The 22266-nt window shown below is 44.2% G+C and overlaps 2 protein-coding genes across 2 annotated transcripts in view; one reads left to right on the plus strand and one right to left on the minus strand.

Moving 5' to 3' along the window:
• Positions 1-7469: 7469 nt before the first annotated feature.
• On the plus strand, positions 7470-12908 carry LOC139419923 (casein kinase II subunit beta-like). Its single transcript, XM_071169818.1, has 7 exons — positions 7470-7571; positions 8101-8175; positions 8656-8758; positions 9086-9201; positions 9806-9881; positions 10156-10345; positions 10584-12908. Exons 2-7 carry the CDS (start codon positions 8104-8106, stop codon positions 10672-10674), a joined length of 648 nt encoding a protein of 215 aa, XP_071025919.1. The 5' UTR covers positions 7470-7571; positions 8101-8103; the 3' UTR covers positions 10675-12908.
• A 75-nt stretch (positions 12909-12983) lies between these two features.
• Positions 12984-22266, minus strand: part of LOC139419782 (uncharacterized) — a 45098-nt gene continuing 35815 nt past the window's right edge. Inside the window, exons 27-33 of the mRNA XM_071169772.1 lie at positions 19819-20001; positions 17398-17805; positions 15934-16056; positions 15618-15746; positions 15472-15546; positions 15259-15334; positions 12984-15150 (exon numbers count right to left, since the gene is read on the minus strand). Coding sequence (XP_071025873.1) covers positions 15305-15334; positions 15472-15546; positions 15618-15746; positions 15934-16056; positions 17398-17805; positions 19819-20001 — 948 coding nt within the window. The 3' untranslated portion in view covers positions 12984-15150; positions 15259-15304. The remainder of the gene's footprint in view (positions 15151-15258; positions 15335-15471; positions 15547-15617; positions 15747-15933; positions 16057-17397; positions 17806-19818; positions 20002-22266) is intronic.

Here is a 22266-nt window from a genome sequence, read left to right on the forward strand (position 1 = left end):
AGAGGAGTGGTGGGAGTAGTAGATCTGTACCAGTACAGATGGAGGGATCCTGAGAGGAGTGGTGTGAGTAGTAGATCTGTACCAGAACAGAGGGAGGGATCCTGAGAGGAGTGGTGTGAGTAGTAGATATGTACCAGTACAGATGGAGGGATTCTGAGAGGAGTGGTGTGAGTAGTATATCTGTACCAGTAGAGATGGAGGGATTCTGAGAGGAGTGGTGTGAGTAGTAGATCTGTACCAGTACAGATGGAGGGATCCTGAGAGGAGTGGTGTGAGTAGTAGATCTGTACCAGAACAGAGGGAGGGATCCTGAGAGGAGTGGTGTGAGTAGTAGATCTGTACCAGTACAGATTGAGGGATCCTGAGAGGAGTGGTGTGAGTAGTAGATCTGTACCAGTACAGATGGAGGGATCCTGAGAGGAGTGATGTGAGTAGTATAACTGTACCAGTACAGATGGAGGGATCCTGAGAGGAGTGGTGGGAGTAGTAGATCTGTACCAGTACAGATGGAGGGATCCTGAGAGGAGTGATGTGAGTAGTAGATCTGTACCAGTACAGATGGAGGGATCCTGAGAGGAGTGGTGGGAGTAGTAGATCTGTACCAGTACAGATGGAGGGATCCTGAGAGGAGTGGTGTGAGTAGTAGATCTGTACCAGTACAGATGGAGGGATCCTGAGAGGAGTGTTGTGAGTAGTAGATCTGTACCAGTACAGATGGAGGGATCCTGAGAGGAGTGGTGTGAGTAGTAGATCTGTACCAGTACAGATGGAGGGATCCTGAGAGGAGTGTTGTGAGTAGTAGATCTGTACCAGTACAGATGGAGGGATCCTGAGAGGAGTGGTGTGAGTAGTAGATCTGTACCAGTACAGATGGAGGGATCCTGAGAGGAGTGTTGTGAGTAGTAGATATGTACCAGTACAGATGGAGGGATCCTGAGAGGAGTGGTGTGAGTAGTAGATCTGTACCAGAACAGAGGGAGGGATCCTGAGAGGAGTGGTGTGAGTAGTATATCTGTACCAGTACAGATGGAGGGATCCTGAGAGGAGTGGTGTGAGTAGTAGATATGTACCAGTACAGATGGAGGGATCCTGAGAGGAGTGGTGTGAGTAGTAGATCTGTACCAGTACAGATGGAGGGATTCTGAGAGGAGTGGTGTGAGTAGTAGATATGTACCAGTACAGATGGAGGGATCCTGAGAGGAGTGGTGTGAGTAGTAGACCTGTCTGTACCAGTACAGATGGAGGGATTCTGAGAGGAGTGGTGTGAGTAGTAGACCTGTCTGTACCAGTACAGATGGAGGGATTCTGAGAAGAGTGGTGTGAGTAGTATATCTGTACCAGTACAGATGGAGGGATTCTGAGAGGAGTGGTGTGAGTAGTATATCTGTACCAGAACAGAGGGAGGGATCCTGAGAGGAGTGGTGTGAGTAGTAGATATGTACCAGTACAGAGGGAGGGATCCTGAGAGGAGTGGTGTGAGTAGTAGATCTGTACCAGTACAGATGGAGGGATCCTGAGAGGAGTGTTGTGAGTAGTGGATATGTACCAGTACAGATGGAGGGATCCTGAGAGGAGTGGTGTGAGTAGTATATCTGTACCAGTACAGATGGAGGGATCCTGAGAGGAGTGGTGTGAGTAGTATATCTGTACCAGTACAGATGGAGGGATCCTGAGAGGAGTGGTGTGAGTAGTAGATATGTACCAGTACAGATGGAGGGATCCTGAGAGGAGTGGTGTGAGTAGTAGATCTGTACCAGTACAGATGGAGGGATCCTGAGAGGAGTGGTGTGAGTAGTATATCTGTACCAGTACAGATGGAGGGATCCTGAGAGGAGTGGTGTGAGTAGTAGATATGTACCAGTACAGATGGAGGGATCCTGAGAGGAGTGTTGGGAGTAGTAGATATGTACCAGTACAGATGGATAGGCCAACAAGTGATACAGTGCCATGCGAAAGTATTCGGCCCCCTTGAACTTTGCGACCTTTTGCCACATTTCAGGCTTCAAACATAAAGATATAAAACTGTATTTTTTTGTGAAGAATCAACAACAAGTGGGACACAATCATGAAGTGGAACGACATTTATTGGATATTTCAAACTTTTTTAACAAATCAAAAACTGAAAAATTGGGCGTGCAAAATTATTCAGCCCCCTTAAGTTAATACTTTGTAGCGCCACCTTTTGCTGCGATTACAGCTGTAAGTCGCTTGGGGTATGTCTCTATCAGTTTTGCACATCGAGAGACTGACATTTTTTCCCATTCCTCCTTGCAAAACAGCTCGAGCTCAGTGAGGTTGGATGGAGAGCATTTGTGAACAGCAGTTTTCAGTTCTTTCCACAGATTCTCGATTGGATTCAGGTCTGGACTTTGACTTGGCCATTCTAACACCTGGATATGTTTATTTTTGAACCATTCCATTGTAGATTTTGCTTTATGTTTTGGATCATTGTCTTGTTGGAAGACAAATCTCCGTCCCAGTCTCAGGTCTTTTGCAGACTCCATCAGGTTTTCTTCCAGAATGGTCCTGTATTTGGCTCCATCCATCTTCCCATCAATTTTAACCATCTTCCCTGTCCCTGCTGAAGAAAAGCAGGCCCAAACCATGACGCTGCCACCACCATGTTTGACAGTGGGGATGGTGTGTTCAGCTGTGTTGCTTTTACGGCAAACATAACGTTTTGCATTGTTGCCAAAAAGTTCAATTTTGGTTTCATCTGACCAGAGCACCTTCTTCCACATGTTTGGTGTGTCTCCCAGGTGGCTTGTGGCAAACTTTAAACAACACTTTTTATGGATATCTTTAAGAAATGGCTTTCTTCTTGCCACTCTTCCATAAAGGCCAGATTTGTGCAATATACGACTGATTGTTGTCCTATGGACAGAGTCTCCCACCTCAGCTGTAGATCTCTGCAGTTCATCCAGAGTGATCATGGGCCTCTTGGCTGCATCTCTGATCAGTCTTCTCCTTGTATGAGCTGAAAGTTTAGAGGGACGGCCAGGTCTTGGTAGATTTGCAGTGGTCTGATACTCCTTCCATTTCAATATTATCGCTTGCACAGTGCTCCTTGGGATGTTTAAAGCTTGGGAAATCTTTTTGTATCCAAATCCGGCTTTAAACTTCTTCACAACAGTATCTCGGACCTGCCTGGTGTGTTCCTTGTTCTTCATGATGCTCTCTGCGCTTTTAACGGACCTCTGAGACTATCACAGTGCAGGTGCATTTATACGGAGACATGATTACACACAGGTGGATTGTATTTATCATCATTAGTCATTTAGGTCAACACTGGATCATTCAGAGATCCTCACTGAACTTCTGGAGAGAGTTTGCTGCACTGAAAGTAAAGGGGCTGAATAATTTTGCACGCCCAATTTTTCAGTTTTTGATTTGTTAAAAAAGTTTGAAATATCCAATAAATGTCGTTCCACTTCATGATTGTGTCCCACTTGTTGTTGATTCTTCACAAAAAAATACAGTTTTATATCTTTATGTTTGAAGCCTGAAATGTGGCAAAAGGTCGCAAAGTTCAAGGGGGCCGAATACTTTCGCAAGGCACTGTATATGTTTCAGGAAGATTGGATTTTTAGCATTTATAGCAATGGTTATCAACTGTACTGCAGGGATGGAATGTAAGTCGCAGAAAATTGAGGTTGTGGTGGAAGCTGCAGAGAGGTATATGGGTGTGCGAGGCTTAACATCAGAAGAGTTACAGGGTGTGTTATGTGGTGATGTCCCATCCTTTCAGGTTGTTGGCATGAGGTAGGATTAAATAGATTTAAAATAGTGGAGTAGGGTGGTGTTATTTAGATTGTAATTCTTTTTTTTGTCAGTAGTGTTATATGGTAGGGTATTTTTTAATAATTGTTTTAAAGCAAAGTATAGGGAGTTATATTACAGTCTAGTAGGTGGCGGTAATGCAACATATTGGATGCCAACCACCGTTAAACTTCATCGAAGAAGAAGTCTCCACCCTAACAAGTCGAATCGTTGTCCCAATGGCTGAAGGTAGGCGACAAGTTTAGGTCCAAAATAAGCCTATAGAAACGCATTGGGCTAATTTACGACAGATTTTGGTGAGAAAGAAACCTCTCGCCTCTTCCACTGGCGTGGATTCCTCTCTAACAGAAGACCTTTCAAAACAGGTGATGCAGAAGTCTTCATACCTTCCCAGCACATGGGCTTCCGGAGCCGACTGGAACTCATGTAGTGATGGGTATTCTCTTTTCAGTGAGCCTTGGGCTCTCAAACGGCTCTTTAAAAAAAATATGTTTTGTATTTTTTCAAGTCAAACAGTTTGCGATAGTTAAAACAATTCTAATTAAATTATTAAATTAAATCACACTCTACCCTAAACACAATGTATTTAAAAATGCATTGGTTTGTTGTGAAAAAGAATGCTATTAAACTTTTGCATTTAAAGTAGAACTTTTTAATGTATATAAGCAAAGTGCATATAAATCTAACAATTATCAACCACTATCACTAGCAGGCCTGCTAGTTTCTCAAAGCTCCGCTACAGCTAGCTTCGCAGTTGGGTGCACAGTTCGCATATGCCGTGGTAGGTTGTGCGTAGAACCTGCTTTATATGAGATTTCTGGGGGTAAATTCTACACTGTGCTCTAACATTGTCAACATTATTAAAATGCATCCAACTGCTACTGTGTTTCTGACTCATTTTCCAGCTGTTGTTTTCACAGCTGTCCTTAATGAGGCATCAAAGCCAAAGGAACTGAGTAACATTAAGAAATGCTATAGATGGAAGGAATGCAGTTTGGAAACCTACCAAAAAACAATTAGGCAACAACAAATTCAATCCCTTTTAGACAATTTCCTGGGTAAAACGTTCCACTGTAATAGTGAAGGTGTAAACTTGGCAGTAGAAAATCTTAACAGTATATAATATCTCTCAGCTTCCCTAATCAAATCTAAAAATCTCAAATAGAAAACCGAAGAAAATGAACAACAATGACAAATGGTTTGATGAAGAATGCAAAAATCTAAGAAAGAAATTGAGAAACCTGTCCACCCAAAAACATAGAGACCCGGAAAACCTGAGTCTACGCCTTCACTATGATGAATCACTAAAACAATACAAAAATACACTACGGAAAAAGAAGGAACAGCACGTCAGAAATCAGCTCAATGTAATTGAAGAACCCATAGACTCGAACCACTTCTGGGAAAATTGGAAAACACCAAACAAACAACAACATGAATAATGATCTATCCAAAATGGAGATGTAAGGGTAAACCACTTCTCTAATCTTTTTGGCTCTATAACAAAGAACAAAGAGCAAAAACATATATATGATAAAATACAAATCTTAGAATCAACTATTAAAGACTACCAGAACCCATTGGATTCTCCAATTACCTTGAATGAGCTACAGGACAAAATAAAAACCTTCCAACCCAAAAAGGCATGTGGTGTTGATGGTATCCTGAATTAAATTATCAAATAATCAGACAACAAATTCCAATTGGCTATACTAAAACTCTTTAACATCATCCTTAGCTCTGGCATCTTCCCCAATATTTGGAACCAAGGACTGATAGCCCCAATACACAAAAGTGGAGACAAATTTGACCTCAATAGCTACCGTGGGATGTGCGTCAACAGCAACCTTGGGAAGATCCTCTGCATTATCATTAACAGCAGACTCGTACATTTCCTCAATGTACTGAGCAAATGTCAAATTGGCCTTTTACCAAATTACCGTACAACAGACCATGTACTCACCCTGCACACCCTAATTGACTATCAAACAAACCAAAACAAAGGCAAAGTCTTCTCATGCTTTGTTGATTTCAAAAAAGCCTTCGACTCAATTTGGCATGAGGGTCTGCTATACAAATTGATGGAAAGTGGTGTTGGGGATAAAACATACAACATTATAAAATCCATGTAGACAAACAACAAGTGTGCGGTTAAATTAGGCAAAAAACACACACATTTCTTGCCACAGGGCCGTGGGGTGAGACAGGGATGCAGTTTAAGCCCCACCCTCTTCAACAGATATATCAACGAATTGGCGCGGGCACTAGAAAAGTCTGCAGCACCCGGTCTCACCCAACTAGAATCTGAAGTCAAATGTCTACTGTTTGCTGATGATCTGGTGCTTCTGTCACCAACCAAGGAGGGCCTACAGCAGCACCTAGATATTCTGCACAGATTCTGCCAGTCCTGACAGTAAATCTCAGTAAGACCAAAATAATGGTGTTCCAAAAATGCTCCAGTCACCAGGACCACAAATAAAAATTCCATCTAGACACCGTTGCCCTAGAGCACACAAAAAAACTATACATACCTTGGCCTAAACATCAGCGCCACAGGTAACTTCCACAAAGCTGTGAACGATCTGAGAGACAAGGCAAGAAGGGCATTCTATGCCATCAAAAGGAACATAAAATTCAACATACCAATTATGAACTGGCTAAAAATACTTGAGGGTAGCAAGTTTTAAGTTCCTCGGCGTACACATCACAGACAAACTGAATTGGTCCACCCACACAGACAGCATCGTGAAGAAGGCGCAGCAGCGCCTCTTCAACCTCAGGAGGCTGAAGAAATTTGGCTTGTCACCAAAAGCACTCACAAACTTCTACAGATGCACAATCGAGAGCATCCTGTCGGGCTGTATCACCGCCTGGTACGGCAACTGCTCCGCCCACAACCGTAAGGCTCTCCAGAGGGTAGTGAAGTCTGCACAACGCATCACCGGGGGCAAACTACCTGCCCTCCAGGACACCTACACCACCCGATGTCACAGGAAGGCCATAAAGATCATCAAGGACAACAACCACCCGAGCCACTGCCTGTTCACCCCGCTATCATCCAGAAGGCGAGGTCAGTACAGGTGCATCAAAGCTGGGACCGAGAGACTGACAAACAGCTTATATCTCAAGGCCATCAGACTGTTAAACAGCCACCACTAACATTGAGTTGCCAACACACTGACTCAACTCCAGCCACTTTAATAATGGGAATTGATGGGAAATTATGTAAAATATATCACTAGCCACTTTAAACAATGCTACCTAATATAATGTTTACATACCCTACATTATTAATCTCATATGTATACGTATATACTGTACTCTATATCATCTACTGCATCTTTATGTAATACATGTATCACTAGCCACTTTAAACTATGCCACTTTGTTTACATACTCATCTCATATGTATATACTGTACTCAATACCATCTACTGTATCTTGCCTATGCCGCTCTGTACCATCACTCATTCATATATCTGTATGTACATATTCTTTATCCCCTTACACTTGTGTCTGTCTATAAGGTAGTAGTTTTGGAATTGTTAGCTAGATTACTTGTTGGTTATTACTGCATTGTCGGAACTAGAAGCACAAGCATTTCGCTACACTCGCATTAACATCTGCTAACCATGTGTATGTGACAAATACAATTTGATTTGATTTGATTTGAGGTCCGAGAAGCCGAAGATTCCACAGGAAGTAGTATTCCTGTTTACATCAGTTAGCTAAAGGGTTAGCTAGTTAGCAAAGTAGCTACCGGTAGATATATCTAGCTAACATAAAAGAGGGTGAGTAAACGTGTGCTGACACAACACATTTGGTTTTACACAGTACTAAATTCATTGTTTACTTTCAAATCACTATGTTTTTTCATGCGTGTGGAAAATGTCCGTTACCTAGCTAACGTTATTAAACCAATGTAACTAGCGAGAAAACACGGGGTTAGCTAGTGTTATCTATGTAGCTAACGTTAGCTAGCTAGAGTTCTTTATGCAGAATTTGACTAATAACAATAGGTTTTTGTTCTAGCCCAGTACTAACACATCTGGGCTTGATGATTTGATGAATTAGCTAGCTAACATCTGGGGCAGAAATAAAGCCTGCTGTGTACACATACTTCAGGTCCCTGGATCAGAATGGAATACACCACTAGCTAATATCACATTTTATTGGTCACATACACATGGTTAGCAGATGTTATTGCGAGTGTAGCGAAATGCTTAGCCCAGCTAGCTTTATATTCTAGTGCTACAATGGAAATTCTGAAATACATGTAATTTTTGCATGCCGTTGCACCATCACCCCCCACTTGTTCAGAAGATGAGCAGCTCGGAGGAGGTGTCATGGATCTCCTGGTTCTGTGGCCTGAGGGGGAATGAGTTTTTCTGTGAGGTGAGTAGATAGCTAGTTATGTCAGAGCATCAAAGAATGAGAAGGACAGACAGGGGAAATACTATTGCTCTGACTTAGCCAACTGTTTGTGAAGCTAGTTGATCCTTTGAAATACAGAATGAACTGTTACAACTACCAGCCAAATATACCCAAAACACCGATGGAGAATTCCATGTGAAAGAGGACCAAAATACAGTGTTTAAAGTCGTGGGGTGGTTTTGTATTGGTGCCATAGTGTGTAACCGTGACATAAGCTTGTTATGGCGTGGTGGTAGATTCAGATATTCCAACACAGTGCACCGTGTAGGCTACTTTGCTTAATTCTACCTTTAACTATTCTGCTTGTCTTAATTGCCAATACTGAAGTAATCCCTTTAACCTGTTATGCAATTGACCAACCGTGGCCAATTCATAAAAAGTGGTAGACATTGTTTGGCAGCTGAAAGCTACTAACCATGTTGATCCATTCCACTTTATCAGGTTGATGAGGACTACATTCAGGACAAGTTTAACCTGACAGGGCTCAATGAGCAGGTGCCTCACTACCGCCAGGCCCTTGACATGATCCTGGACCTGGAGCCAGGTGAGCTCATCACTACACCGTCTGGCATGACTTCACACTGACACTTCCTATAGGCTAATTTATCAGTTCTGTTTGTATTTACAAGTGCCTTTCAAAAAGACACAAGGACACAGTACTGTGACTACATACTTTGATTCAGTGCATCTATAGGTTGAAGTCTACCTTGTGTTGATCTGAAAGCCTCACATATGTGTGTATAAAGACAGGAAAGACATGCAGACGCTATAATGCTGCCTCCCAGTGCTTTATTCATGCACCATGTCACTATAGGCTTCTGTGTACCTTGTGTGTTGATCTGAAAGCCTCACGGTCATGTCTGTCTGTCAGATGAGGAGTTGGAAGACAACCCCAACCAGAGTGACCTGATAGAGCAGGCAGCAGAGATGCTGTACGGGCTGATCCACGCACGCTACATCCTCACCAACAGAGGCATCGCTCAGATGGTAATAAACCCTAGATCTGTATATATTGTTCTGGAGTCTGGATAATCTCTTTATCAGTGGTCTCCAACAGGTAGACTGTGAGCTACCAGTAGCTCGCAGCCCACCTAGGAGTAGCTCGCCAATCAATTCTGAAAGTACATTACACTCAAATTAAAATGTGTTCGTTTTTTTCTTAGACCTCAAAAATGGTCTTCTCATGCGATTTAAAGCTTTGACATGGACTCAGAACATCCATTTTCAGTCTTTCTCTATGAAGAATTGTAATATTGAACAAATGTTAAATTAAAATAAAAAAAATCCCAAACCAGGAGAAATAAAACAGTGAAAAGAGAATTCAGGAAAATGTGAAATATAATTTTATGGGGCCCACTTAGTTGTCTATTAACTTATTTTACCAGGTATATTGACAAAATAACTATTTGAAAGCTATAAAATAAAAATGTAGTTCGTGACATGCTTCATTTCTTTTGTTTTAAGTAGCTCGTGCTAGAAAAGGTTGGAGACCCCTGTTCTAAGTTCTACCTGTCCGTTTATGTAGTTAGTTTGGCCTTCTTGGACTAGCTGTGTGACCATGTTACACACTGAAATAGTTTTTGGTTTGCAGCTGGATAAGTACCAACAAGGGGACTTTGGCTATTGCCCAAGAGTGTACTGTGAGAATCAACCCATGCTTCCTATTGGTGAGTTTGACTTCAATGTATTCATACTCCTGTTCACTTACATAACATACCTCTTCTCTTTTCATGGAATTGAACCATTTCTCTCCAGTCACATTTTGAACTATATCACAGATTGTCAGCAGTATTTCACACAGGTCTGAGGGAATCGTCAAAAAGATTACTCTTGCTTGTACAGTAAATATATTTGATCAATATTTAATTGCCAGCTGACACCAGAATAGACGTCTGTGCCCTCAGCGGTGTTACATAGATGTTGATCTCTCCTCTCCCATAGGTCTGTCAGACATCCCAGGTGAGGCGATGGTGAAGCTGTATTGTCCAAAGTGCATGGATGTGTACACCCCCAAGTCCTCCCGGCACCACCACACGGACGGGGCCTACTTCGGGACAGGCTTCCCCCACATGCTATTTATGGTGCACCCAGAGTACCGGCCAAAACGACCTGCCAACCAGTTTGTGCCAAGGTTTATTTCTATAATTATCTTTGCAAATTCATCAAGATGATCTGTTTGCCCCATTTGATTTGTTTGTGTTATTACATAATTCATGTTCAGCTGGGAACTGTAACAAAAACCATTTGCTTGATTTGAAGATAACATTTTTTTCCCTCGGTAAGGAGATTGAGACATGTTAGCATAATGGCAGCCTTCTACAATCCACACTGTTATTGTGTTGTAATATTTAGTTGTTGTTTTTTCTCAGGCTATATGGCTTCAAGATCCACCCCATGGCTTATCAACTCCAACTCCAGGCTGCCTCCAGCTTCAAGAGTCCTGTGAAGGCTATTCGCTAGAACTTACACAACCGGCTGGGAAAGAGACATTTTGACTTGGTTGGATTGAAAGCAGTGGATTATGTAGCTCAATAAAGGCTTGTTAAAAACACATTATGACAGATACAATACATACATGTAGATCAGGGATGGGAAACTCCAGTCATCGTAGGTCGCAGTATTACCCCATTCATAGCAAACACAGCTGACACATTGTATTCTAAACTGAGGATCATGATTAGTTAATTATTGGAGTCAGGTGTGTTAGCTGCAGCAAAAATATGACACCAATCAGGCCCCAGAAGGACAGGAGTTGACCATCCCTGATGTAGTTAGATGTCGACGTCCGGACCAGGCCATCATCTGTTACACAGGATGCTCTTTGGTGATTGGCTCCCTCTGTGCTTTAGCCTATCATAACCCTACTGACTACAATCGTGCAACTCTTCCCCTCTCCTTGACAGGACCCAATCTTTCAAACCTTTTTTTCAGTTTGGCTCGCTAAGGCAGGGTTTTCCAAACTCAGTCCTGAGGCCCCCCCCAGGTGCACCTTTTGTTTTTTGCCCAGTTCTGATCTTTTGCCCACGTATTGTCAAAAGAGCTGATGTGATTGGTCAGAGTTGGGCAGCCTGTGTGAGCACATCCTAATACCTGTTGTCACACTATCATGCTGACCTGCAAAGTATTGGGCTGGCTCAGATACATTCTCTACATGGTTTCCTTTCCCGCATGGCTCCATTACCGAGGGTGGACACGTAACTTAGCAGTGTGAAAAGGCTGATATAAAACGATCTTCAATGATTGTTCATATCCAGATGATTGGCTGAGAATCATATTAACAACCAGTTTGATATGTATGATAGATTCCCTAGAGAATGGATGCTGCACAAATTGAATTTAAGACAGAGTTTATTAGATGTATAAGATGTGTTCTCAGGGTGAAGGGCAACATGGGTTTGCTTTGTGCTGACATAAAACACCAGTGCTGGAACACTCACTGTCCCAAAGTGAAAATGTTCGGGCCACTTAAGCCATCATTAGTTGTGAACATGTCCATGACAGAGCAGAGTTGTCTCTTGACTGGACACTGAGACGCATGGTTTCTCTTGACTGGACACTGAGACACATGGTTTCTCTTGACTGGACACTGAGACACATGGTTTCTCTTGACTGGACACTGACGCATGGTTTCTCTTGACTGGACACTGAGACGCATGGTTTCTCTTGACTGGACACTGAGACGCATGGTTTCTCTTGACTGGAGACTGAGACACATGGTTTCTCTTGACTGGACACTGAGACACATGGTTTCTCTTGACTGGACACTGACGCATGGTTTCTCTTGACTGGACACTGAGACGCATGGTTTCTCTTGACTGGACACTGAGACGCATGGTTTCTCTTGACTGGACACTGAGACGCATGGTTTCTCTTGACTGGACACTGAGACGCATGGTTTCTCTTGACTGGACACTGAGACACATGGTTTCTCTTGACTGGACACTGAGACGCATGGTTTCTCTTGACTGGACACTGAGACGCATGGTTTCTCTTGACTGGACACTGAGACGCATGGTTTCTCTTGACTGGACACTGAGACGCATGGTTTCTCTTGACTGGACACTGAGACGCATGGTTTCTCTTGACTGGACACTGAGACACATGGTTTCTCTTGACTGGACACTGAGACGCATGGTTTCTCTTGACTGGACACTGAGACACATGGTTTCTCTTGACTGGACACTGAGACGCATGGTTTCTCTTGACTGGACACTGAGACGCATGGTTTCTCTTGACTGGACACTGAGACGCATGGTTTCTCTTGACTGGACACTGAGACACATGGTTTCTCTTGACTGGACTCTGAGACGCATGGTTTCTCTTGACTGGACACTGAGACGCATGGTTTCTCTTGACTGGACACTGAGACGCATGGTTTCTCTTGACTGGACACTGAGACACATGGTTTCTCTTGACTGGACACTGAGACGCATGGTTTCTCTTGACTGGACACTGAGACACATGGTTTCTCTTGCATTGGTCTGTTACAATATGAAGTGGTATTGAACACACAGGTCATGTTTCATGTTGATAACCTACAGCTACAACCAGTTTACATTATGGTACTACATTTTACATTAAAGATGTTTTTCTTTCAGTCTACAATTCCAGTGGTAATGCTATTATTGATTTTCTGAAGTCTGTATGCAAGCATCTGGAATTAAGAATTTTTAATAAAATTGTATTTCTTACAATTCTATTGGTCACCTTTTATTAAAAAATGTTCTTATTGTGACTGAAATCCTGCTCAGACAGACACTACACACCACTTGATAATTCATCCTGATTTTATTTAATTTTAAAGACAGGGATATGTCACAAAAGCAATATGTTTACATATCTAAAAACGAAGGGTTCCGCTGAGATTCTAGTTTATGCCCTCAAGATCCTTCTAGCTAATAGTTTGTGCCACCTTCACAAACTTCTTCAGAGGGGAAGAAAGGTCTGCTACCAATTGTCATTCTCTAAAGGGGTTCTCATACAAGTATCTTTATCTGATCTACAAAAGGACAGGGTACACCAACTGGTAGAGGAATCTACTCTAAAACAGGTGGTAAGAAAGATTTACAAACTAGATGATTATGAATGTGACTTTGTGTCTAAAAGCCTGCGAACAGGCTCATGTTTTAAAAAACATCCCAGTACAAAGAATCACATGAAACAGTCTCTACTTTACAAAGAAATGATGGTAGAACATGTACAAAAGGACTAAATATGTTCCCCTGTATGAAAGAAAAGCCACATACACTGGGACAGCTGCCTTTTGATAGTGATAAATACACCTTGCACAGGTACTACTGTGTTTAAGAGCTGAGAATCATTTGGACCCATCTGCAGGGCTAGAATGTACATTAAGACTGAACATTCGTCATACAATCATATACAGAGAGGTTTTGTCCTGCAGTATTGATAAAGACATAAAACCTGAGAAACAGACTAAAGCATTGTTTCATCAAATCAACCACATTTCTATCTAAAATCATTTTAAGGGACAAAACACAGCGGGCCTGTCCATTGCTCTCACATCAGACTGCATGGGGCAGTCCTAGGGGGCAGTCCTAGGGGGCAGTCCTAGGGGGCAGTCCTAGAGGTCAATGGTGTGTTAAAAGAGGAAGAAAAACAATGGTGAATATGTACTGGGAAACATGGGGGCACTCCCAAATTCAAGCTGTAAAAAAAACAAAAGACAATATTGATATGAGAAGCTACCATTGAGTAGGATATGAACTTCAATAACTTAAACACCTCATTTTGTACAAATACTATAAAAGCAGTAATGCTATAAAATAGAGTAAACATTTCAAAACAGATAGTTGTCATCACGTCAAAGTTTATACCGAGGGTCATCGTGGCCTGACCTAGTAGTATTACACATGTTAACTTGGCTGGTTAAGAAAGAGAGAGTTTACCTGAGCAGAGAACAAATCCAAAACAGGCATGGTTGTTGGAGTATGCAATATCTTTGTTCAATACTTTTAAGTGAGGTATGTCATTTCAATTTGAATATTCAATCAAAAAAAAGAATATTCCTCAATTATAAACATAAACAAACTCAAAGAGTTATCCCTTTCCAAAAATATGTCTAGTTTCTGTCCGGCATCTTAATCTGATTGAAAAAGTCTGATAATGTTATTACTTAAAGCCCAGTTGAAAACAGTGCATTTCTGTCAAAATGAGCATGTTAAAGGGAGACTCAGTAAAATGCCGTTGCCTCGACCAGCACCGCAGATACTGAGATGAGCCAGATGTAAGACTTTGCTCTCACACAGTATCTGCGCATGTGCACGGGTTCACTTCACTCTGTTCACAGCGTTGGAACCATGGCACCAAAACAGCGGAGAAGTCGAGCCTCTCGCTTCAACGTTCTTAGTTGTTTGGCTGAAATTGACCCACTACACTGTTTACTTTCTGCATCTCCGTCATATCGCTGAGTCCACACTTAAACTCAATGACACAGTAGTGGCAATACAAACGACAGAAAAATATGTTGTAAATAAACATTTAAACGCAAATGACCTAAATGCTCTTAGAACTGAAAAGGTTAATCTTTCCTACTATCATAATACAAAAAAAAGAGTAATTTGGCGAAATATGAGGTTTGAGTGGAATAGACCAAAATGAAGCCAACATACAGTCAGAACAGCAGTATGGAAAGAGAGGACACAATAGGCTTTCTCCCTGGCCTGCTCATATCCCACTGGGCAGGGAGACACCAGGATGCATCCCAAATGGCACCGTATTCCCTTTATAATGCACTACTTTTAACCAGGGCTCTGGTCAAGAGATGTAACCACAGTGGTTCTGGAGGGGACCAGTCAGGACACAATGTCCGTATGGGTTGAGGAGGTGGGGGTGGCTCTGGGACAGGGAGGTTAGTCTGTACTACAAAGCTCTGGTGTCTTGAGCATCAGATCCATAGGGCTCCCTGACTGTGTGTTGAGCATCAGATCCATAGGGCTCCCTGACTGTGTGTTGAGCATCAGATCCATAGGGCTCCCTGACTGTGTCTTGAGCATCAGATCCATAGGGCTCCCTGACTGTGTCTTGAGCATCAGATCCATAGGGCTCCCTGACTGTGTGTTGAGCTGAATCACATTGCTGTTGCTCCGCCGTCGCTTCCCTGCAGGAGACAAAGCTTCAGTTAACCTCTACCTAGCTGGCTGTACACCTTATGACAAAAATGTGTCACAGAGAAGCATTGTGTTTGACCAGGCCTTGGTGTGTGTAGAAGGAGCCGTCATAGACACCGTACTGTACCTGGTCATCCTCTGAGTCGGCAGTGATGACGATCCTCTTCTCCACTCTGGTCTCTGACGCTCCTCCTTTCACCACCTGGGTCAAGAGAAATAGTCAGAGGCCATGACACAGCTGAGGTGTGTGTGCGGTCTATGGTGTGCCCTTACCTTGGAGATGTGAGTGGTGGTGGTAGTAATGGAGGTGCCACTGGTTTCCCTGCTGCTCTCTGAGGTAATGGACTGAATGCTGCTCAGTGCTGTGGCCTCTTTCCCCCCGTCTGTCCCACCAACTGACACCTGAGAGGAAACAAACAGAAATAATGGCTCCATGGTAACACCTCAGTCATCGGTGCACTGTACTGAACGTTTCAGAAAGAAATGCCATGTATAGATCCCTGAACACGGCCCTGATTGTACCCTGTGGAGGTGGAACCACAAGAGTTCCCCAGCTGTAGCATCATCTATATGATCATGGGGTGGCTACCTCTGCAGACTCGTAGCTGATAGTCTGGGTCTGAACGATAGGGACATCCTTAGTGGAGACGTCAGTAGGGAGGGAGTTGGACACGTCTGTGATGGTGACTGTCTGGGTCTGCACCAGAGGGGGCTGGGGTGGGAGGAGAACACACTCCAGTCAGTTTGACTGAACGTTGCACATCGACATGAGAAGAGCCGACATGGTTCCTTTCTTCTATACATGTCAAACAGAGATATAGGCTCTATATCACATCATTATATCTGAACCTTACATGATGTTGTGTCCAGTGTTTATATACATTATTGGTTGTGCCCATTTGAACATTGCACAGCTGTAACTTTCCAATGTTTCATCAACCACACCCCTCAAACCACACCTCTCTTTTCATTCACAACTGATTGGGTCCCTCGTTCCCACTCCCCTAGTTTTACCAAGATGTCCTTCCCACCACCACGAGGTCAGAGAGAGAAAGATGATTCATCTAGTGTGTCATAGAGAGAAAGACAATTCATCTAGTGTGTGTCAGAGAGAGAAAGACAATACATCTAGTGTGTCAGAGAGAGAAAGACAATACATCTAGTGTGTCAGAGAGAGAAAGACAATACATCTAGTGTGTCAGAGAGAGAAAGACAATACATCTAGTGTGTGTCAGAGAGAGAAAGACAATTCATCTAGTGTGTGTCAGAGAGAGAAAGACAATACATCTAGTGTGTCAGAGAGAGAAAGACAATACATCTAGTGTGTCAGAGAGAGAAAGACAATACATCTAGTGTGTCAGAGAGAGAAAGACAATTCATCTAGTGTGTGTCAGAGAGAGAAAGACAATACATCTAGTGTGTCAGAGAGAGAAAGACAATTCATCTTGTGTCAGAGAGAGAAAGACAATTCATCTTGTGTCAGAGAGAGAAAGACAATTCATCTAGTGTGTGTCAGAGAGAGAAAGACAATTCATCTAGTGTGTGTCAGAGAGAGAAAGACAATTCATCTAGTGTGTCAGAGAGAGAAAGACAATTCATCTAGTGTGTGTCAGAGAGAGAAAGACAATTCATCTAGTGTGTCAGAGAGAGAAAGACAATTCATCTAGTGTGTGTCAGAGAGAGAAAGACAATTCATCTTGTGTCAGAGAGAGAAAGACAATTAATCTTGTGTCAGAGAGAGCGCTTGAAAGAGAAGAATAGCGACACGGTCCTTCCCATCGCCCCCAACACCAGAGAAAACACCAGAGAAAACACCATCACTGTGCACCACCTCTGCAGCCAGCTCTAGCAGAACTCAACCATCCATCCAGTATGACTACAGTACAGATTCAGTGTTTACAGTTTGGATTCCTTGTAGCCATGCTGCAGAAGGGTGAGTGTACACTGTCCCCCATGGAATCACCCAGACAGAGCAGAGGACAGGCAGAGTACAGGTAGAGGACAGGCAGAGGAGTCAATCAACAGGAGCTGGTCAGGGCAGAGGGAGGGCTACCTGGAAACAGCGTATGACATGGGGAACACCGCTCACGAAATAGGAGGTGTGGGAGGCTCCAGTTATCCTCCCAGACTGCTCCCCCCTTGACCCTGGGTCTGCCGGCTCCTCCTCCTCCAGCACTGTACCCTGGAGCTGATAGGAGTGGGGCAGCTGTGCCCTCTCCACCTCAACGACAGGTACGTGGCTAGTGGTGGTCCCAGAGCTAACATGCTCATCATCCTGAACATATGGCCCTGCCACCCCAGGTGCATCATGGGATTTGGAGTCAACCCTATCAGGCCCAGTTTCTGTGCTAGCAGGGCTGGGGCTGGGCCCCCCCGATGGTCTTACAGTGCTGCTGGACTCGTCCTGTTGTAGCGCTGCCTTAGTGTCCAGCTCTTCCCTTATAGGAGTAATACACACACTCTAGAGGAAAGACACAGCACACATATATCCACTGTGTGAACAACAGCAGGGAATGAAACAATGTTTTCCACCATCAAACATGTTCAGCAAGAATTTATTGCATTTTGATTGTCAAAGGGGCATGCAGCAGGACAAAATATATTGCAGTTGACAAGTGTGTTTTACCAAATACCAGTGAACGAAACGTAGGTCATGTATACTATAACATTTGATCAAGCTGCCCCAAAGTCACCTCGTCAGTGTTAGATAAAATAACAGTGAATTGTGATGAGGTATACACTGTATACTCAAAAATACACTGTAGCTGTCCACTAGTGCTGGGTTAATGTGCTTCTATAGAAGACTTCATACATGAAATACCACAACACGCCACTAACTAATCCTACGATGACATATGACAACATTGATGTCTGTCTGGATGTGTACAAAAACACCTTCCATTAGTGGAACCTGCACATATCAAAACTGTTCCTACTGTAAAAAGCCACCTGTCAACTGTCATTGTCAGACGCACCTCGTCTAGTCCAGATAATCAGATATACAAAAACAGAAGTGGGGGCATCGTCAAGTCTAGAAAACTGTTTAGGAAGGAGCAACAGTCTGTAGGAACAGTCAGGAAGAGTTGGGGAGGGGGGGACTGAGCAAGATACACAGGAAGTAAGAGTCACATGACAGGAAGCAGCTTCTGAAGTAGAAGAAGATGATGATGAAGAGCTGTGATGAAGAAGAGAAGAAGGAGCTAGAGGTTGATGGCCTGCCTACACACATCCCTCTCTCTGGTCCTCTCCCTCTGGGCTGGCTCGAGGGGCCCCTAGGATGCCACCTCAGCTGCGTTTAGAGTAGAAGTCTTGCAGGGGGCCACGCGGAAGGCGGATGGCGAACTGAGGGGAGAAGGGTGAGGGTGGAGAGGGGAAGAGAGATGAGAGAGGTAGGGGATGTTGAAATGTCTGATGTAGGGTAATGGATAGGAAGGCTATGCAAAGCTGTGTCATGGTCTAAGAGAGGAAGAATGGAGAATGCATGTCTGAGTTGGACTAGGTGGTTATGGGTAACCTGTGGGCCTTCAGACTTCAGTTGTGGGCTTGGGGACAGGAGTATCAGTACACGGAATAACAGAGCAAAGTGAGAAAAAGGAAGTGTGGGAAAGCAGAGTTAGGGAAAGAGGGGCAGTATTTGGGAGAAGGAGGCAGGATGGAGGACATGAAGCAAAAAACAAGCACATCACTGAGGGAAAGAGGAGACAGGAGGACGAGCACACAGGTCAACTCTTCTACTCCAAGGTCATGATCTTCAAGTCACAGGGTCATGCAGTTTCTCTGTCCAATCAGGTCTGGTTGTCATGCACTGAGGGGAGGGACAGCCAATGAATGAGGAGGTAAAGACAGAGCTGGGCTTAGAAACCTGACCAATAGGCTCAGACACCACATGCCCAAACCATAAGTCCCTTCCCCACAACAAACAGCTGAACATTCAGACAGACTGGGCCACAAGGTGAACAGACTGATCTGTTCCAATCAGTCTGGACAAGGTGTTCTTCAGTTGGCCCATGCAAACAGAAATCGTTCCATTTTAGTAGGGTAGTAATGACAGAAAGCCTTTCATAGACTAGATGGGTCCGGTTGAAGACAAAAGGCCTTGTTCAAAGACATGCAATAAGTGTTTGCATCGCATCAACACAAACCAAGAGGAACAAAAAGTAAAACCACAGGATGGTGTTGTGGTTCTCCACCCCAACACATCAACTCAGAGAACACAACAGACAGCCATACAGAGGGAAACGTGTGGTGGGCTACTTCCATTCAGTCAATTCAGGAATATATTCACACATTTCAATTTCTCCTCATCTCCCAAATTGACTTGCATTGAAATGGAACTGACCCCGACATTGTGTGCTAACATCCATTCCTTCTCTGTGGAATGGGATAGCTGGGAAGCTGGCGTGAACTACAGAGAACTGAGGGGAGGGGTGTGTGGTGGGGTACAGAACAGTGTCTGGTCTGAGATGGTACTCACCCCGTCGGCATCAGGTAAAGGCTGTCCGTTGATGCCCAGGCTGCGGAAGGGGGAGTGAGTGGACAGGCGCTTGTCCCATTCGCTGGGCCCCCGGGACTCTGGGACAGATGCCATGAAGTTCCTCTTCAGCTCACTGATACTAGTATGATGCCTGATGAGATCCTCCTGGGGCTTCTCAAAGTCCTGGAGGGAGAGAAGTGGAGAGGGAGGGAGGAAGGAGAGGGGGAGTGGGAGAGAGGTAGGGAGAGAGGAGAGAGAGGGAGGAAAAGGGAGGGGGGAGAGAGAAGAGAGAGGGAGGGAGAAGGGGGGAGAGAGAGAAGAGAGAGGGAGGGAGAAGAGGGTAGAGAGAGAGTGAGAAAAGGAGAGAGGTAGAGTGAGAGAGAGAGAGGTAGAGTGAGAGAGAGAGAGGTAGAGTGAGAGAGAGAGAGAGAGAGAGAGAGAGAGAGAGAGAGAGAGAGGTAGAGTGAGAGGTATAGAGAGAGAGAGAGGTAGAGTGAGAGGTAGAGAGAGAGAGAGAGAGAGAGAGAGGTAGAGTGAGAGGTAGAGAGAGAGAGAGAGGTGGAGAGAGAGGTAAAGTGGAAAATGACAAACATTTGGTTTGGAAAATAGGTGTGGAGAAGAGGAGTGACAGAGTAGATGTGTAGAAGGTGGAGAGAGAAAGCAGGTGTGTCAGAAACAATGTCACTCATATGAACATGTTTAGATAATAAACAATGTCACTCATATGAACATGTTTAGATCATAAACAATGTCAACCAAGCAGCAGGTGACTTTTGCTGTTCTATTTAACTCAAAGCTACAGCGTTAAAGCAGGCAGGAACTCAGTTCATCAGATCCATTCAAAATCAAATGGATTCTCTGAGCTCTCATTGAACGGGTTGATTTATCAATTAGTGAGCAGCACTATATAGAATCTGATCAGGTTACAAATCACAGCGGATGAGAGTGAGGTGATGTTAGCACACATTACTTTAGGTCACAGACGCAGGTGGTCACTATGCAGCGACAGCAGCATCCTGTATCTGTGGCTGGATGAATCTTATGGTGATGAGAGCAGTGGAACTCTTAGATGTCATCAATATATGACATCAATATATGACTGGGAATACATCATAAACTAGTGGACGAGCTGGTGAGTGGAAAGATATGTGATGGCAGAGTGGTGGAGAGGGAAGGTTGGTGGGGGCCTGCCCTATATGGAGTATGGAGATGGCAGAGTGGTGGAGAGGGGAGGTTGGTGGGGGCCTGCCCTATATGGAGTATGGAGATAGTAGAGAGGGAAGGTTGGTGGTGGTCTGCCCTATATGGAGTATGGAGATGGCAGAGTGGTAGAGAGGGAAGGTTGGTGGGGGCCTGCCCTATATGGAGTATGGAGATGGCAGAGTGGTAGAGAGGGAAGGTTGGTGGGGGCCTGCCCTATATGGAGTATGGAGATGGCAGAGTTGTGGCCTGCCCTATATGGAGTATGGAGATGGCAGAGTGATGGCCTGCCCTATATGGAGTATGGAGATGGCAGAGTAGTGGCCTGCCCTATATGGAGTATGGAGATGGCAGAGTAGTGGCCTGCCCTATATGGAGTATGGAGATGTCAGAGTTGTGGCCTGCCCTATATGGAGTATGGAGATGGCAGAGTGGTGGCCTGCCCTATATGGAGTATGGAGATGGCAGAGTGGTAGAGAGGGAAGGTTGGTGGGGGCCTGCCCTATATGGAGTATGGAGATGGCAGAGTGGTAGAGAGGGAAGGTTGGTGGGGGCCTGCCCTATATGGAGTATGGAGATGGCAGAGTGGTGGAGAGGGAAGGTTGGTGGGGGCCTGCCCTATATGGAGTATGGAGATGGCAGAGTGGTGGCCTGCCCTATATGGAGTATGGAGATGGCAGAGTGGTGGAGAGGGAAGGTTGGTGGTGGCCTGCCCTATATGGAGTATGGAGATGGCAGAGTGGCAAGGTTGGTGGTGGCCTGCCCTATATGGAGTATGGAGATGGCAGAGTGGTGGCCTGCCCTATATGGAGTATGGAGATGGCAGAGTGGTGGAGAGGGAAGGTTGGTGGTGGCCTGCCCTATATGGAGTATGGAGATGAAGCACTTTTCTACTGTATACCGAGGAGAGACGAAGCTGAAACAAGATGTCAGGAATGTAATGGTAATGCTTCTACTAACACTCAAATGGCCGAGCTAGGAGACGGAACAACATCTCAGCTGCATAACGTGGCCGATCAGTAACGGTATCTACAAACACCACAAATGAAACACTCCTGGCTCCCTTTCATGGAACGTGAATGGTGTGATGTCTGGGGAGAAGAGACCACAATCCCAATCATATACTTTGCGAGAAGCAATCAGGAGATATCAAGTACTCAACAACATTCCCCTGAAACAAGTAGCTAGTTGTGTTGAGTTAATATCGCCACACACAAAGCAAATTAGAGGTTACACAGTCAAAATTAT

This window comes from Oncorhynchus clarkii, chromosome 2, assembly GCF_045791955.1.
Source record: "Oncorhynchus clarkii lewisi isolate Uvic-CL-2024 chromosome 2, UVic_Ocla_1.0, whole genome shotgun sequence".
NCBI classification, from domain to species: domain Eukaryota; kingdom Metazoa; phylum Chordata; class Actinopteri; order Salmoniformes; family Salmonidae; genus Oncorhynchus; species Oncorhynchus clarkii.

Bases quoted from the DNA above. Each gene is read 5' to 3' on its own strand.
- LOC139419923 (XM_071169818.1), top strand. From the start codon at position 8,104: ATGAGCAGCTCGGAGGAGGTGTCATGGATCTCCTGGTTCTGTGGCCTG. The intron at 8,759-9,085 runs GTGAGCTCATCA...TCTGTCTGTCAG, and splicing joins GATCCTGGACCTGGAGCCAG to ATGAGGAGTTGGAAGACAAC. The intron at 9,202-9,805 runs GTAATAAACCCT...TTTGGTTTGCAG, and splicing joins ACAGAGGCATCGCTCAGATG to CTGGATAAGTACCAACAAGG.